The sequence below is a fragment of the Castor canadensis genome, chromosome 9 (genome assembly GCF_047511655.1).
Source record: "Castor canadensis chromosome 9, mCasCan1.hap1v2, whole genome shotgun sequence".
Classification (NCBI taxonomy): Eukaryota; Metazoa; Chordata; class Mammalia; order Rodentia; family Castoridae; genus Castor; species Castor canadensis.
In genome coordinates this window covers 120,597,639-120,617,067 of record NC_133394.1, presented here as the reverse complement: position 1 = coordinate 120,617,067, position 19,429 = coordinate 120,597,639, and the positions used below count along the sequence as shown (strand labels likewise).

The following is a 19,429-nucleotide window of genomic DNA, read 5'->3' as shown; positions in this document are numbered from 1 at the left end:
CATTTCAAGTTATCAGCAAGACCCAAAAAAGAGAAGAAGCTCAGATGGCTGTCTAAAACAACAGGCTGACTAATTGTGAAGGCCCTGTGGAGGCGGAAAAGGGAAGCACATTCAGAGAGGCCACTACGGGTGCTCCGGTGGTGTAATCAATTAGAAGGAGTACTTATATAGCAGAGAGGCCACTGCTGCTTGCACAGGAAGTCCTTCAAATAGTAAAAGGAGAGTTTTTAAAAAAGACCATGGGAAAGACAGGAAACAGGCTCACATGATCAACAGATGCACAGACATCTAGAGGAAAGAAAGGTATTTACAAAAATATGTTACAGACCACCATATTTTTTTCTTTTCATTTAGAATGCAAGCAATTGATGAGATTGGCCTGTTGCCTGAAATAGTGATGCAATGTCAACAGATAATAAAATAAAAACAGAACTTCCCAACTCCTACTTCATTTTGTTGTCTATCAAGCACTATCACCTTACAACTAGAAAGGCTGGAATTAACATTATTTGGAGGAAAAAGAGAAGCAAAAGAGAAGGCAAGGAATTTTTAAAAAAGAGAAGAAAAGTCAGTATCTCACTGCTCTAGAAGAATTCATATCTTATAAAAAAAACCGCATACACAGAAGTTTATCTATGTAACCATGAGAACCTGCAAGATGGTCAGTGAAGTGTCACAATCTCAGAAGATCCATGGTGAATGAATGAGGGTCCAAAAGATGAAGATAAGAAAACATTGTCTCAGGACAGATCCTATACATTATAAACCAGGTTTGTAATGTTTACAGATAATGTTTTCCAAATTCATAGATTAATATAATGGAATGTATTGCTTCTAAAGGACTTAGGGGGAAATGATGCAAATAGTTAATTCAGAAGTTAAAGGAATATTTCCCTTTTGCATTAAGAATTCAGTTAATACCAAGTAGAATTTAATTGCTTTGGTGGTTGTGTTTCGACATATACAAACAAAGGGTACATTTTTAGAGATTAAAAGATGTTCCCTTTTTTAAAAGGTCCTTTATATTCCCTAAGTCTGAATAATACTGTTATTGGCCAATGAGTTTGAGGTCAATGCTATTCCAATATCAAGTGTAATAAGTAAAGGATGGTGTAAAAGGGAAGTGGTAACCATCAGAGACTAGCAAGCTTCTATAGACTTACTTCCTTTCCTTTCTTTTTGTAAATATTAGCATCAAGCAATGTGAGTGTGGTCAGTGATAGACACTTGTCTATCATTAATGAGACCCAGTGTCTGAGAGAGAGACAGAGAGAAAGAGAAGGGAAAGAGAATAAGAATACTAGCATTGGGATTGCAAGGAGGCTTGGCCTTATGTCATAACACAGAGACATGCAATTCCATGATTATGCAGCAATGTGATTTTGCAAGTAACTGACAGAGGGAGGGGTGCTCATACTGGAGCTATCCTTTGGTTCCCTTTGCCTGAGAGCTCTTCTTAAAAAGCCAACCATGGGCTACACTTGGCTCCTACTTCTTTTCCTTCTCTGGCCTAGTACCCTGGCCCTAGGTGTCAGGATCATCATAGAGCACCTGACCAGCCAGGAAAACCAGATCCCTTCATGTGGGCTTGCAATCCACAGACAGGGTGAGCAGACTCAGTACTGAGCAGGGACCATTACAGAGAATCAGGCTGGAAGGCTTCAGGTACCTGAAGACACAGGTATTCTGCCATGGTTTGGATAAAGCTAAAGTGTGTTATCCAAGGGTTCATGTGTTGAAATTTAATCTTCATTATGAGGCAGTAAGAGAGTGAAAACTTAATCTGACTATTGTGTTTAGAGGTGGGCCTTTGAAGTAGGCCTTTGAAAGGTGATTAGGATTAGGTAAGGTCATCAGGGTAGCACTCCCATTATTTAATGCTAATGGCTTTATAAGGGACAGAGACTGTCAGACACACATATCCATGAATTATATGCTCCCTGTCTCTTGCCATGTGATGCCCTACACTTTGGGACTCTGTGACCAAGAAGGCCATGGCCAGACCAACAGTTGGACAACCTTGGACCTCCAGAACTGTGAGCCAAAATAGACATCTTTTCTTTTTAAATTTATCCAGCCTCAGGTGTTTCATTATAGTAATGAAAAATGGACTAGTACATATGTCAAAGGTGAGAAGTAGAGAATGCATCAGACACAGAGATAAAAATAGGGCCAGACACAGAGATAAAAACATGGGAATACTGGGTACAGTGAGAGCTCCAAAGACTCAATCCCATGAACCTCAGTTGTGATCCAAGAGGCTCTCTTGGATAAAATGAATGCGTAAGTTAGTGAGGACTCTGGAGCCAGACCCCTGAGTTCCAATGACAGGATAAGGACACAAATGAGATAATGAAAGAATCAGAATTTAAGATTTTGAGACACAGAATAAGTTGAAGATCTTAAACTTAGGTCTCAAAAAAGTCAACTATGCAACTACAATATGGGTGACATTTGACATAGTAAGGAAGAACTTGCTAAGAATTAGAGCTGACTGAGAATAAAGTGAACTGTCTTAGGAGGTGCGAACCCTTCACCAAAAGGTGTTCAAGCAGGAAACAGATAATCAGTCACCAGCAGTCTGCATCAGGTGCTGTGTTGTAACAAATGACTTCTAAGTTCCTTTCCAACTCTAGAATTTCATGATCCTATTCTTTCAAAGAGATTTTTCAAAAAAGATAATTATAAGGTCAGAGATCTACCCAAAATGCCAGTGCAGGTAGCAAATTTTTATCACTTCATACATGGAAAAGAGTACTATTGAATGAGTTGTTATAAATGTTTGAAAGATAGCTTACCCCACTGACTTCAGAAGCAATGTATTCATAGAAGACATGACTGAGTTATAATTTTGAATGAGCTAGCCCTTAAAGTCCCCAGAAAATATTAATGAGCAAACATGAAAGCTATCTGAGTTATAACTTTTTTTTCTAGAGTCACTTACACATTTTATAACACAAAACAGGAAGATAGATATATGACTGGTTCCAACATACTAGTCCTTACTTCAGTTAAAGCAGCAGAAATACTCAATAACATTATTTTGTTGCTATATTATCCTCAGAATGGGTCAAGGAGTTTGACTAGCACCTACTTCTTACCTCCATTGTGACTTTGTGAGAGAGAGAAAAAAAATTATCTTTTTTTTTTTTTAAAAACTAAGTCTCAGTCATTAAAAACACCTGATGAAGGACTAAAGCTACCTGCCAATTATGACTTTGGTGGGGCCAGAAGTACAGTACACATAGCAACATAAACTGCCTACTTGCAAGAGCAACAGCTTTTTACCCTGCAGATGCTACCCAGGATAAGGAAAGGTGTGGTACTGCATTGGTCTATTATGACAAGGAGTGTTGCAGCCTGTGTGCAAAGCATCCAGTAAGTTCATTGAACAAGACTAGAAAAACAGGAGACACACAAAGAAACACTGGAGAGCCCCACTATACTCCAGAAGACCCTGAGAAGGGGTGTGGTTCTGGTATGGCTTGTCTGCCATAAGCACCTGAGCAGCATTAAAGAACACACCTACACTGGTTAGACAAGACAAGCTTAAAGATCTAAGAGTCCTGGGCACAAAAGCAAGTAATGCATGACCAGCATCCTTTAGTTTGTCGGGATGTGGCTAGAAATGAAGACAGAAACTGCCAATGCCAGATTAAACTAGGATGTGTGAATGACAGCTGGTGGGCTGCAAAATTAAAAAGACCTAGCACAGCACTCAGTGACATTAAAGCAATGACACCTACACATGTGTAAGATTGCATTAGCCTACCCAATTCACAGGTAGAACAAGAATGATGAGAGGGTGGATGGAACAAATGCTTCAAGAACTTTCCAATACCATAAGTAAAAATAATTCAGTACAAATCTGTACCTCCAGATGCTACCTCCACTGATCAAAATCAGATCAGTCCCCAGGATCTGCTGGCCCACGTATGGTCGTGTCAAGCAATATGCAATGGTAGACTAAGGGAGCTTCCGTGAGATTTCAAAACCATTCCAGCATTTCAAAATAGAAGCTTCCAAAATTTGAACAGCTTGATCTTATCCCAATCACTCACAGACGTGGATTCAAGTAACATTTATTTAGCACCTACTTTTATAGCAAGTGTTTTCATTTAATATATTCACTCTGAAGAACGTCCTCACAATTTGAAGCACCTCAAGAGCCAAAAGAATATGATGAAGACATGAAAAATGTACCCATCAACTCTGATTCAGAGTCAAGAATCTTGGCAATAGGATCTCAATCTCAAACAGATTAAATCCATACAGTTCCTGCATGCTGAACATTCACCACAGGGGAACAAGAAAGACACTAATTCAATTATGTTCACAGAAGTTTAAAGAATATTCAGAGAAAGGATGGGAGAAGAGACTGGAAATCCTGAAATCTGGATGACTGCAATACTCTTTCTAAGAGAATATGCTGGCACATGGGAATTTTCTTGCTCTTCTACAATGCAAGGTTTTTAATCTGTTTGTGTGTGTGTGTGTGTGTGTGTGTGTGTTCCTCTCTCTCTCTCTCCTCTCTCTTTGTGTTTTGATGTAGCCCAGCCTGACCTCAAACTCATGATCCTCCTGCCTCAGCCTCCCCAGTAGGGAGTGTACAACCACATCCATCCATCTCAGTGTTTTCGAGTTCAATAAACAGTGCCATCATTTGGGCCAAGGACCCAAAACATTAGCTATTCTTGACACCTTTTTTCTTTAACGCTCCACATTCTCTCCATCAACAAGCCTGTTAGACCTTTCTTCAGATTGTTTCCTGAATCTGACCTTTCTTACCACCTCCACTGACACCTATCACTCACGCTCCTTGTTCAACTCTTATTCCCAAACAGAATACAGAATTCCTGGGGTAGGGACCAGTGATCAGCATGTTAAAAGCTCCTCAGGAGATTCTAGTGTATAGCCAGGCTTTGCTTCCTTGCTATCAAATAGGCAAATGAGTCATGGGTAGGTTAAAGATTTTCAAGGGAGGCTATGTGGCTTTCCCAACACCACCCAGCTGAAAAAAGCCAGAACCCAGATACCACTCCAGATCTGTAGGGAATTCGGAGTGCCTCATTTCAGTTTGTCTGAAGTCGTTACTTATAAGACACTGGCTTAAGATGCTAAAGAGAGAGAGGACAGCACTACATGAGTGATGACCTCAAGTGTTAAATCACAAAACAAATGCATTCTACATGTTAGGTGACTACCATGCCCAATAGTCTGTCACCAAACAGACCAAAAGCACATGAAGCATAAATAGTAAAGAGAATAATTCTATTAGCTAGCTGTAATGGAAATTTTTAAAATTCAATTTTTTTAAAAAAGGACAATTCCTTTAGTATTCAGACTTAGTAAAAAATAAAATATATAGCTGAGTGTTTCATGAACCACAGGATAAATTCCACAGGGAATGCCGCTTAATAAGATCAGGGGAAATTCAACTTGGCATCTGGGGAAATTAAGAGAGCTTTAAATTTTTTTTCCTTTGCTAATTATATTCACTTGCAAGTTAACAAAAGGCTGACTTGTACAATAATTTTTTTTTTTACTTAGCTTTAAAGATGAGACAGGAATATAAGTAACCATCCGGGGTTAAACTGAGTCAATAACTTCCCTCCTTTACTAAGCCAAACTTTGTTTTTTAAAAAGATCTCGAAGCCACATTATGACCTGATAAAGGAATGTGTAAATGCAGAAACAAATAAGAATTATACAACAACAATTACACAAACGTTGGACACAAGGCACTCCATCCAAGGCAGTGTGGTGTTCATTCTCCAATTTTCAGAGCATCCAAACAGCTAACACCAGCAGTGGCCATTGCTCACATTCAGAACCCAGAACTCAGCACTCATCCAAGTGGCCAAACAGAAACCACACTGCCCAAATTAATAGTGTCAAGAAAATGGGCTTCATCTCAGCAACTAGGAGGCAGATGAATTGGGACTAGGGGTAAATTTTCATACTTTGTGTATTAGCCTGTAGGAAAGACTGCGTCATATCATGGTGGAATAAATTAATAACTGTAAAAATATATAACAAAACAAACTCATTGGAAATGCAGTTGCTAAAGAAGTTTCAAAGACCTTTACCAAGTTGTTAAGCTCTTTTGTTTCTAGCAGAAAAGGACTAAATCTGTGGTCTACAAATACGAACGAATAAAACCATTCATATCTACAACATACTAAATGTAAGAAGGTTAGAAAACTGCTATTGGTACTGCAGAAAAGTTCACATTCAAAGCTTCCTGAATAGAGAAACTGCCAACTAAAAATAAACCAAGTATGGTGCAGTCTTCATTTGGTTGCACTCAATTGAATGTTCAAGTCAGAATTGTAAAGAAAATCTTCAAAATCCAGTAATTCAATATTGAAATCGAATATCAAAACTTGGCTGTTTCTGAGAAGGAAAATTAAGGCATATAATTAGATCTATTAGGTAACTAGGTGACAGACAAAAAATTTACCAGAAGTATCTATATAGTCTTAATTTATTAACTGGCAACATATTATGGCTTTACAAGAAAGCAAATTCAAAGATGTACACTAGTGTTTTTCAATACCACTCCATATCAGAATTATCCAGGAGATTAAATATTACATTTGACCAGTATCCCCATGAAGTACACTGATTCCACTGGTCTGGGATGGGTCCAGGAGCTCACGTTTGATTCACTGTGCTGCCATAGTTGAGCTCCACTGAGGTACACAATGTGGCTATAACACATTACAGTTCACAGGCTGCCACTGGACACACTTTACATTAAAGATGGCAGGTAGACATCCACACACCATTTCCCTAACACTGACCCACAACAGTGAAAATAAAGTTAGGAAATCTGACCAAGCCCACCTGAGAACATTTATCATAACCATTCTGGCACAGATGGTAGACTGAACCTAACTTAAGCTTAAAATATAGAGCAGCACATCAACTTTGGGTAAAATTTATACAGAAATACTTGATTCATCAATTTGGTAAGAGAAGGACATAGAAAAAAAAAGTAGAGGGAGGTGGGGTAGAAGAGAACTGGAAAGGGTCAGCTAGTGAGCCACTGGGATGACAGTACAGCAGCAGGGCAAGAGATCCAGGAGATGTGGTCATGGGCAACAGATGCACATAGAACCAAAGATCTCCTTCATGGGCAACAAGTTTGTTAGATGAGTCAGCCAACAGCAAGAGTACATGTAAATGATCTTCAGAAACCTTAGCAGGTCTGGTTCAGCATCAGAACTGCTCACATGTTCAGAGTCCTGCAATCCAAGCCAGAGTCAGGGACTGGCATTTCCTCTAGATTAAGAGAGATCCCAGTTTTGGAGCCCTATGAGTTGCTGTGACAGGTACTGAGAGTCACAGAAAAAGTGGCAGGGTGTGCATGCCATGTCTTTAGAGTGCTAAATCAGAGTTCCTTATGTGTTCCCTACATCAAAGATTTTTGGGGTGAAATATATGGAGGTGAAAAGGGGGCAAAGAGAAAAGATGGCCTGCAGAAGCTAGAAGGAAACTTCTTTCACATCAACTTAGTTTTACATTAGAACCACAGCTTGCCACAGGGACCTCACCCAATTATAGAAGCTCAGCTATTGTGACACCAGAACAAACCACTTCTCTGATTCACCACTGCATACCACTTTGTTTGTTTCACTCACAAAAGCCAATCCTATAGTCTATATAAACAGTCTGGTCCACCAATGTGGCCTCCTGGTCCAGAACCTTGGCTGGCTTTGGCCTTCTTAATAGCAGTCTCTGCCTGAACTGCTACCTGACTAACCAGATGCTAGCTAAGCCATCCCCAGATGGATCGATATCAGTCATTTTCAAAGAAAGCTCAGAGGATATAACGAACAGAGGCTCAATTTAAAACCAACACCCTCCCTTTGCCAAGTCAATTAGAGGTGTAAATAATCCATGGAGCCCAGTTCTACAGTCCATTTAGACCAACAAAAGTGATGATGATATTGTACATAAAAGCAACCAAAGTTCTATTTATTTCACATTGATGTTTACATTTAAATGAAAACTACTATGAAGGCAGGATTTTTTGTTGTTTAGTTTTTGCTTATCAAATCAATTAAAAAATAGACACAGAACAACAGGCTTCAAAAGAGGCTACAATGTGCTCATATAAAACCCCTCAACTGTCATGAGGGTTGTGTCAAAAACAGTATTATCTAGGCCCTAACGTAATGTGTGAGGTTTTATGAGGACATACGTGAATGCCTCCTGTTGTAAAGAAGAAAGCTGAAAGCTTAAATCTCTTCTTGACAGAAGTGAATCCAGACATGCATTTTTATTAAGCTTACTTTTGAGACATGGATTTACCTTATAAAATTTTATAGAGTAAAAAATTCTAACAAATCCTCACACATTCATACATGCTATAGGTACAACCCTCAGCCATGCAGTCCACCAGTCACATGCAGCTACTGAGTATGTGAAACGGACTTGTCCAAATGGAGAAGACTGTAAGTACAACAGTCCCATCAAGCTTATAAAATAGTACATTCAATGAATGCAAACTACCTTAGTTTTAATTTGTGTATCAGTAACATGCTGAAACGATGTCTCTGATATACAGGGTTAAAGAAGATATATTACATGGTTATAGTAATATTTATTTAGATATTGTATTATTAAATATATTGTTTTTAACACTGACTTTAATAGTATCTATTTCCTTTTACATTTTAACTGTGGCTACTAGCTTATTTATTTTTTAATGATGCTTGAATTTTAATTGCAATATATTACCACTCTATACAGTACTATTTACATTATGGTAGAGGCCAGTGACCAGTGATGACTGGGTGATCAGTGCCTCGAAACTTTGAAAACTGACTACTCAAATATTTTAAACTACATGTAGCTAGCATTTATGGCTCACATTTTATTTCTCTTGTACTGATCTGGGATACAAATGCCAATATGGTATAAGCAGATTCCATGGGCCATTAATTAAATCCCAGCTGGTTGAACTTTTGACCTTATTACTAGCAAAAGTTTGAGAAATAGTAATATCTTGATTATTATGAAGGGGCCAGTACATGAAACTTTAAAAAGCAGTACACTGGAACCAGAGTCCACTATAAAATGAACAAATCTTGTTGCGTAATCAACAAATGCCTAGTAAAGAATCACTAATTTAAAATGTTTAAAAACACTATGCTTCATGATATATAGTTTAAAACCTTCAGAGATAAAAATTAATTGCAAAACTACTTGAAATGAAAGAATTAAGACCAATGGTTGATTTCAAAATCAAAGCTTCCATGTGCTAATAGTCACAGACAAGAATATAAAAATTTTAAAGGATCCCATTTACAGTATTTTCATAAAACATAACTCATCTGGAAACAAATTAAAATGGGTAAGATTTGTTTTAAGAAAACACTCTCCAGTATCTGAAAGAAAATGGCAACAAATGGAGAAACTAAGCATAAATGACTTCCTACAGGAAAAATGTCAATTCTCTCAATATAAATTTATAAATTTAATGAAATATCAGTAAATATGCCAAATAATGGTGCACTCAGAAATTCAAGTGAGAAAATAAATGTGAATAAGGTCAGAAAATATTACATAAAAAGAAAAGTGAGGAAAGTTATGAGGACATTTTTAAACAAAGTTACAATAAAAGAATTTGATACAAGGGCCAAAAGAGACAGACTAAAATAGGGAGAGGTGAGGAAAGACTGGGAACAGAGGTAAACTTTGAAAAAACTCAAATCTATGTGTAAAGAAGCACCTCACAGCAGTATAAGGAAAATGGATTATCAAATATTGTAGTATATGTCAAATGGATAATAATTTGAGAAAGATCAGGACCTTGCATCTCACCAGAAAGTAAATCCAAAAGATCATACTTCAGAAAAATAAACTTGCATACATGCAAAAACACTACAAAGTTAAAAGACAAACTAAAACCAGGGAAAAGAGTTCAAATCTTTGACATACATGAAGCTTTCAAACTTCAAGTATGGCATGTGTTCTATCATATATGGAACCTGGAAAGTCAGATATAAAATTAAAAGGACTATTAGGAAGAGGAAGGAGATGAGAGAAGGGGGACAAGAGAGGGAGTGGGGCAAATATGACAAAGTAATGGTGAGCATTATGTGCACATATGAAAATGCTAGAATGGAGGCCATTATTTTGTACAATTAATATCCACTAACAAAAATGAGAAAATAGAAAAAAATCAATACAAAACAAACTTTGTATAGGAACACAAACTATTCACAAAACAAAAATCACTAAAATGTGTTCACTCTAGTAATTAAAGCTATGTATACTTACAAATTTAAATTTTTGTTATGTATTCATAAGGATAGAAAGGAACACTACCCCATGCTAAGATACAGAAAAGCAGGCACTCGTGTTCATCTTCTGTGAACATGTAAAATGATATAATCATTCTAGAAATCCTGAAATATATATCAGAAATCATTAAAAACACACATACTTTTGACCAAGAAATCCCATTTCTAGGGAATTTGCACAAAGAAATCATCTGAAAAGTGTATGACCAGGTACCTGTGGCTCATGCCTACAATCTAGGTACTCAGGAGGCAGACATTGAAAGGATCACAGTTCAAGGCTAGTCCTGAAAAAAGTGAGACCGTATCTCAAAAATACACAACACAAAAAATGAGCTGGTGGAGTGGCTTAAGTGGCTCAGCACCTGCCTACCAAGTGTGGGGTCCTGAGTTCAAACCCCAGTACCACAAAAAATCAAAATAAAGCAAAAAATGTACAAAGATACATGAAGATGCTTATTCAAGAGTTGCTCATTTAAAAAGACAAAACCACAAAAACAAAATGGCCTAAATGTTCACTGATAAGGGATTCCTTAGGAAATTGTACAAACATAAAAATGCTACACTGCCATGAAGTTAAAGTTGCCAATCTGCATTTACCAAACAATTATTAAGCCCCTAATAAGTGCCAGTCAGTGTTCTAGGCACAGAGGATACAAGGAGGGACAGGAGACAAAAATCACATCCTCCCTGGAGTTTACAGATTTAACAGGCATAGATGTTTTATGAATGCAGTTGTAAAACAGAAAACAAACCACGGAAAGTATGACCTAATTTTTCTTCACCTCTGGAAAATAATTGGGACGAATATATACTGAAATGATAACATTATATATATAAACTTTATGTAAACTTTATAAATTTTATGATCACAATAACAGTGATTGTATTTGGATGGCAACAGTTGGGCGTGATTTTACTGTCCCTTTTAAATCTTTTTGCAGTGGGAGTTTTCACAATGAGCAGGTCATACTTCTACCAAGAAAGCAAAGTTAAGCTCTTCCATTAAGAACAAAGCTCAGTTATCCATTCATTTTACAAACACAGACTGGTGACTATGGGGCAGGCAAAAACTCTAGCTGTAGAGGGTCCAGCAATGAACAAGCCAGCACTCTGCTTGTGGTGCCCAGGTTTCAGCAGGAGGGTACTCAGCATGGCTGCGTTTAGTTCACAGTATGCTACAACTTAGATTATAAGCATTTTTATCTTTAGGTCACAGATTCATCTTTTCATTCAACCAACATCCAAGCTCCTAAGAAGTGCTGGTTAATGTCCTCAAGGGGAGCAACACATCAGTGAACAACAGAAAAAAAATCTCTGCTTTAGGAGCTCACTATCCAGAGGATAAGAGCATGGAAAGGTTTGGGTTCTAATAAGAAGTGAAGAATGAAAGCCAAAGCTGTTGCCTTCACTTACATTCTAATAAAATCCTGTGACTTGACCCATATGGCAAACTCATCATCAATTTCAAAAGCATCCCTGGGCCTATGAAATTTTCCTGTGGCTGTAATGTAGGCACATCCTTCAATTTTCACTGCTTTAGAAGTGACAGAATGGGGGAGACTGAATTATGTACTACAAATTAGAAAACTTAATTTAGTTCTAATGCACTTAATATCTCCAGAATTACATCAAGTTAAATGACATATATTTAGAGATTTTCAAATACTGATTACAGAGTGGAGTACCACACTTATCCTCACTCAGTTTATAAACTATGAACTCATCTCCACGGAGGAATATTAGGACCTTCTTCATTCACCATCCTCTTTGCCCCACCACCTAATTAGCTGGCACACAGCAGGTACACAATGCATGCTCCTCAAAAGAATGAAGAACCTTAGTCATCCTTGGTCTGGGCAATTGAAATAGCCTCCTAAAGTTTTTCCTTTTATGAGAAATTACTTTTCTTGCTCCTTTTGTTACTTTTTAAGTAAATGAAACATAGTATTCTATATAGTTGCAAACATTTTAAAATTGCCATTTGGTTTACAAAAAAAAAAAAAAAAAGTCCTAAAACAACTTCTAAATACATTCGTAACATGTTTTAAATGACCATGACTTTCTTACATTTTAGCATTATCATATTCAGCAGAAGAAAACACAAACCATTGGTGAGTTATGTTTATGTTTTGAATGCATTTCTTTTAGTTCTGAACAATTTAATGCTTATTAACCTATAAATATGAGCCCAAAATTGTTCCTATCGCAGTTAAGCAAGAGCCTGACTGAGCCTGTTGTTTACCCATTAACCATTCTCTTTTTCCTTTCGTAACACAACACTTAGTAATGTGCTCAGTGCTCAGCTGTAAAACTCCATTTCCCAGCTTCTCTTGCAGATGGGAACCAATGCAAATTAAGCATTAGTTTTTGTGTGGCACTTTCTCAAAAAACCCTTTTGTTTCTTACCCTTCCACTTTTTCCTGCTTGAAACTCCTATAAAATAGCTGGCACCGAGCAACCATGTTGTGACTTTTTGGGTCATACACTCAGGACGGTAAATTAGAAAGTCATCATGAGCCAACATCCCTTATGACTATGTAACAGCCATAGCTAATCTTGACTGTCTACCTCTATATTAGTTTTGCAGGAGTGGGTAAAAACTATTTTGTGTAAGCTGACATTATCTCAGTTGCTGTTTCTAGACTATTAACACTGTTTAGACACCCATTCAATTTAGCTAGGATAGAAGAAAAGAGACTGAAAATACCTAGCTTTCTGTTTTTGCTTTTTTGATGGTAGTGGGATTTGAACTCAAGGACTCACAACTGCTAAGCAGGCATTCTACCACTTCAGCTATGCCCCCTGCTCGAAGCCTTGTTTTATTTACTTTTCTGGCAAATTTATCTACTATAGGTGTTTCAACTATTACCTCTGACCTCAAGATTCTCAAATTTGATGTTTTCCATGTATGATTTCATAATTTCTAAATAACTTTGAAACATGTCATCTTGAATGTTCTATAATTACTTCAAAATTTGAATTATCTTCTCTTATTGTATTGACCCTCCTCAACTTGTAATAATTTTTCTCAACCAGTCGGTTCAAGACAGTAAAGAAGAGTTCCTCAAAATGTGTTTCACCAACACTGGAATATCCTGGGAAGCTCATTAGGAATATAGGTCCTGAGGCCCACCTCAGATCTGCTCAATAGACTCTTCATAAGCCAGCCCAGGAAACTGCATGTTTAATAAGCTTTAATGAATTGGGATCTTATAAACATTGAAATTCAAAATTATTGCTTGAGGATTACCTCTTTAAAAAAACCTGTCTCCGGCCTTGTACTCAGTACAGAGCCTTATTTCCTATGATTCTCACCCTCCTTGTTCCTTTAACACTCCAGGCTCTCCTGCCTTGAAGCCTCTGCTCTGGTTGCCTAGAACACCCTTCCCCAAGACCCACCAGACTAACTCCTTCATCTTCTTCATGTCAACTTTTCAATGAAAACTAGCCTACCCAATCGCCTTAAAAGTGAAATTCATCCACCAACCTTCCATACAATACCTTCTCTTTGTTCTCTCGATAGCATTTACCGAATAACCAAGTCTATCATTTATTTACATGCTATTTTGCCGTCTTCTGCCTCAGTAGAATGTAAGCACCTGCAGGGCAGGGCTTCTTTTCTGTTCACTGATGTATCCCAAGCACCTGGACCACAGGAATTCGACAGATATCTGATGAATGAGTTAATGATGTAGTTTATGATGACAATTCTTATTCTTCCCTTCCATTCTCACTGCTCCAGTCCAGTACTAACCATCTACAATGCCTGACCCTCCAAACTAACACACTTCTTATCTAAGATAGTTCTTTTAACTTAAAAAAGGTAGGTGTCGCTTCTTTAGAATGATTTGGCTTCAAACTGGCCCTGTCAGTTAATCATACTGATGTCATGCTCAAATAAATTAGATGAACTCTAAGGACCTTTTCAAATATTCAACTCTATATCTAAATGATTCATCTTGATATATTAAAAATGCTCTGTAATTTAGCAGTACTCTACCTGTCCAAACTTAGATACTACTCCTCCCAGGTTTCCTTCTGCTTTTAGCAAACTTCCTTAAGAACTCTGATGTAAGCCAGGTTCACTTTCATCTCATTAGTGTTTATCTTCAACACTCTTACAGCTACTGAATATGGCAATATCCTGTAAAGATGTAAGGGCAGGCCAGCAACATCCAGCATTACCTGTGACCTTGTCAGAAATGTACCAAATTCAGTCTTACTTGGGGCCTCATGAATCAAAATCTGTATTTTGCAAGATCCCCAGGTGATTCCTATGCATCCTTAAAAGTTTGAAAAGCAACACACTAAGGCTCATGATGTACCTCGATGAGCTTTTTACTGGCTCAGGCATAAGTGCATATGTACAGGATCTGTGCCACCCACAGCAAGCATGATGTTCAGTTTACAACATCCCTTTAGAGACTATTCCCTATTTCATTTAAGTTCTCTCTCTCCAACTTGGTTGTAAACAACTTACAACCATTGCAAGACATTCATGCATCTGGCCAATCATGATTCAAAGAACAGAAATCCATTCTAGTCCCTTCAAGAGCTGGGGGTGGGGGACAAAAGACCTTATTTTAACATTTGTTTGGGAACTGGAAATATAAAACTAGAAAACTTGGGAAGCCCCAGGTCTGTCCACCCTCTCTCAAGCATCTTTGTTGACCGATCCCTCCATTCTCTACTCATATTTCTGCTTCCTCACATCAACAGTATTTGCATGACCTATTACAGCCATTCATTCTCTCCCATACCACCCCATTCACCTCCACCCCTTTGTGCTTTGATTTTCACTCTAAATCTAATCTTAGTGTTTCCCAGGAGAGATCTGACAGCATAGAGAATCATTTTAGCCAAACCACAAGGTTACAAGTGTGAGTCACCTATGGACCTTGGGTCAGAAGCCCACCCAGATCCAATCTGCCAAGGCCAAGGGGACTGCAGTTCAGAATAAGGACCTCTAAGAACAGGACCTGTCAAAGGAGACTATTCCTTAGGAAAGAAACATTTGGGAAGAGCAGGCAATGAGCCTCATGGCCGGCCCACGGAGTTATTTTGTTTTCATCTCATTCTTATGAGTTATGTGCTCATAACTCTTAGCACATAATAAACCGCAATCAACCAACATGGGATGGAAGGGTCATTTACCAAGCACTACCATGCCCCTGATACTGTGCTGGATACACAGGAAATACAAAGATTAATAAGGAGCAACTCTTGCATTCCCAGAGCTTTGAATCCAAGTGTGTCACTGAACTAGCTACTTGACCTTGGGCATGTTACTAAACCAATGAGGGCCACAGTTTCCTCAACTATCAGATGGAACTCCACCTTCACCAAATGCCAGGAGTGTTGTAAGATCCCATAAGGTAATCTTCATGAAAGATTACCTCTCTCTGAAAAAATACATATACCAATCAAAAACAATATGTAAACCTTTCAATAATAACAAAATCCTCTCAGCTGTCACAGGTTTTACATTGCTTTTGGATTTTTCTCTTGTCCCCATTTCCCATAATATATAATCCGTCAATTGTTACTACTTGAAAATACTATTACCATTGCATTTTCAACACCAACCATTTTCATTGCTTCTATGTTCAAATGGTGATTAACAAAATTCATTCTCGTGACTTAGAAATGTCAAAGTGAATATATTACTGTGTATATTTTAATAATACACTGTAATTCCCATATAAGGTTTTTTGGGGGGGTATTTTGCAATGACAGTAAGTATGTACTAAATTTCTATGTATGACACAAGTCAGTTTTGACTCGTGTGGCCTTTCCCCCAAAGCAGTTTCTTCTAACGTTTTCATGTTAGAAGAATCAGAAAATCCTAATCTTAGATCCCAGTAACCCTATTTTTTACATGAAGACATGCACTGCAGAGAAAACTAAAATGGCTTGTCTTAAACCCTTGGAATCTTATTCTCCTTCTTTTTAAATTAACCCCATTTAAAGGTTGTGGGTAGGGAGGAAGGGAGAGAACCAGTGATGATGACAAAGATTGTCTAGTTCTCAAAAACATGTTATCCCACCCTTTGCAGCATTCAAGGACAGGTTTATAGGAGTGAAAAACAAAACAGAACTATATACAGTCTTGGCTTTGTCCTAAACAAAATCAAGAGATATTTACAGAGTATCTGTCACACACCACAAAGGATATTGAGGACTTCCCAGCCAGGATGAAGAATACTTAGGCCCTCCAAAAGCTTCCTTACTTATATCCTGGGGCATCTGTTGCTCAGTACCTACAAGTGTAGCCATTCAACAGCTGGCCCTGGGTGGAGCTAAGAAATCAGCTTCCACCTCGCTCAAGTCAGCTCAACTGGCTAAAGTGCAGGTTTCAGGCAAAAGAAAAAGCAAAAATGAAACCTCAGACCGGAGGGAGCCAAGGCAGAATTGCAAAGGCTTTACGGCATGGTAGCTACTGAGCACCCAACCCCACTTCAGGCTCCAGGCGCCCAGAGAGGCAAGCAACTAAGGATCAAAGGAGCTTGCAGCCTGGGAAAGGCAAACCCCCTTCTCCCGGAGCTGTGGTGCGGAGGATGCCAAAAGGTGGGCGCTGGAGGCGGAGGCGGTGGGGAAGCTGGAGGCGAACCGGGGGATTGTGCGCTAGTGAGGGGAGAGGTGAGCAGAGCGAGTGGGCTCGGTGACAAGGACCGAATGGTCCTTTACACTGCGGGGTAAAGCAAACCTTGTGACTCCCGCCCAGAGCACCAATTTGAGGGTTCTGGAGCCTGGAAAGGGTGTGCGGTGAAGGCAGCGTAGGGTAGAGACAGGGTCTACTAGGGGCCAGACGCGACTGGCTGGCGTCTCTTCCCGGATAAACAAGCACACGCACGAGCACACACGCCGTCGATCCCAGGCTGGCCCTCCGAGTGGCCCCACTCACAGCCCCGGGCTGCAGTGGTCACTCACCCTCAGCTCGAGACCGGATCTCCGACACTGTCCTCCGCATGGTGGGCATCACGGCTGTGGCGGCCGCAGGTGGGTCTCAGCCGGGGACTCTGCACCTGTCGCTGCGCCGCGCTCAGTGCTCAGCTGCCCCACGGGCCCCGCCGCCCACCCAGGCCAGCGTTGCCGCCGGGAACGGCCCCCGCACGCCGGCAGCGGGAGAAAGAGGCGACTGTGGCGAAGGTGGCGACGTCCGTCCGCAGAGCTGGGCGAGCTCTCTCCTGCAGCCTCCGAGGGGGCGGCTCGGAGGGGCGGAGCCGGGCGCCGGCGCCGGCGGGGAGGGTCGGGGGCGCGCGCTCACTTGCTCCTGCGGCCGCCGGGCTCGCGGGCGGGAGAGGGGCGGGGAGAAGCCGCGGGGAGCCTCCTTCGCCACGCCCACTTCAGATCGTACCACTCCTGAGGCGGAGGATCAGTTCCTTCCTCCTCAGCCCCACAGCCCCATCACTCCACCCCGCAGTGTCCTCTGCTCTTGGCCCTGCTGAAGGTTCCTACATCCTTTGCCAAGTTTGCATCCGAGCGCTAAGGGTCCCCCGGCTGCTGCATGCTCGGCATCCTCTCTCACCAACCCCTACCCTTTAATTACAGTGGAGCCTCCCGTCCTCTGGAGAGGGGTGGCCGGCGAGGGACAAGGGATTAGAGCCTGAGAAGGGTAAAGGGCTCTGTGTTTGCCTCCTGGATGGAATTCCAGCCTCTGAAGCCAGACTCGCAGCTCCAGCAGCACCTTGCCCACTCGTGACACCCACTAGCAACAGGCTCTGTGACCAGCGGTTTAGGAGGTGATCCTCTTCCGCCCATGGGGCTTGCTGCTCTCTGGGCCTGCCTTCCTGCCTATGGGCAGGTGCATCCCACTAGGACATCCTCTGAAGCCTGATGAGGTTCTGAAATTGCAATGAAATCACCTAACTGTTGCCGCACGGGGTTCACAAAGGACTTTTGAGTTTTGCTTTTCATCAGATCTGCAGAAAGTTGGGTGCAATGGTTTTATCCTAAAAGGGGAGTAGGATTTTAGCAGAAAATCCATGAAAATATTAAACTTACGTCCCATATCCTAGAAACCGTCACTTCATTCTCTTTTATTTTGTATAAGTAGATCTATGCTAATAAGTCTCAGAACAAGTACAGTCTTTTTTATTTGTTCCTGATTTTGCCTTCAAGCTTTTGTGTAGATGAGTTGTTAAACTGGCAAGCAAGTAATAAATTAGATTACAAACAATTAGTTTCTCCCCTCCTCTTGTGAGCTTCCTTTGGGCACCCAGTGGAAGAGAACTTCACATGGAGGCCTTTTATTTGTGTTCCTTTCAGATCCTGAAGGGAAAGACATGGAGAGGTTTGGCCCTAGAGAGAGAGAGAAGTGATTATAACTCAAGCCTCAGGAAAAAAAAAAGAACTAAAGTCTGCTAATAGCATCTTATCTCCATTTGTGGTGTTTCCTCTGCTTCCTGCAGGTAGTGTTTGCTAATCAGAGCACTGCCCTGCATTAATACCCACTCAGGCCATCAATGCATACTTATGAGGAGCCCACTCTTCTTGGCTCTCATTCAGAGGCTGGGATTAGAACAAAGAAAATGTATTCCCAGTGTTCATGGAATATCTCAGGTTAGAGCTAGACTCAACGATAAATATGTTCATTTCAGTGATAACAATGATTTAAAAGTATGGTCAAGTAAAAAATGACAGCATTATCAAGATTGTCATCACTGGTCTTTTTTTTTTTCTTCCAAGTCTCAGGATCTCCTGGCATAAAGCAGGCTTCTTCTGGCTTGATGAACATGAGTCTGAAACAAGTTAAATGGCTAAGTACAGCAAAGAAAAAAATTTAAATCTGTTTCTAGTAAACAGAAACTGGAGAAAATGTAGGTTTAATTTTGTACAAAGCCAGAGTCAGTTTTTATTCAAAGTCAGGGGATAGCAGCATGATAGTACTTGCTTTTTTAGTAATCACCTTTCTTATTCTTCGTGAGCCCTCAAGTAAGGTTTGATTCTGCTTACTTACAAATATTTATCTGAGGGAAGTTCCAGAGGCTACCTGGTTTACATGTGTTTCCCTTAACAATACATCAGCAAAGTTGACAACGTAGATAACCTATGTCATAAAGGAAATCAAAATAGTTTTTCACACAGAGAAGAAGATTGCCTGATAGAGTTCT

General features: G+C 39.9%; 1 protein-coding gene across 4 annotated transcripts in view; it reads right to left on the bottom strand.

Moving 5' to 3' along the window:
* Positions 1–17,525, bottom strand: part of Atp8a1 (ATPase phospholipid transporting 8A1) — a 215,317-nt gene extending 197,792 nt beyond the window's left edge. For 3 of the 4 annotated variants that reach the window (XM_074042345.1, XM_074042342.1, XM_074042344.1), the window contains exon 1: positions 17,247–17,524. In XM_074042345.1, the coding sequence (XP_073898446.1) occupies positions 17,247–17,295 (49 nt within the window). In that variant the 5' untranslated portion in view covers positions 17,296–17,524. Of the gene's footprint in view, positions 1–17,246 lie in introns of all 4 variants that reach the window. The other variant, XM_074042343.1, reaches the window with a different exon arrangement.
* Positions 17,526–19,429: the final 1,904 nt, after the last annotated feature.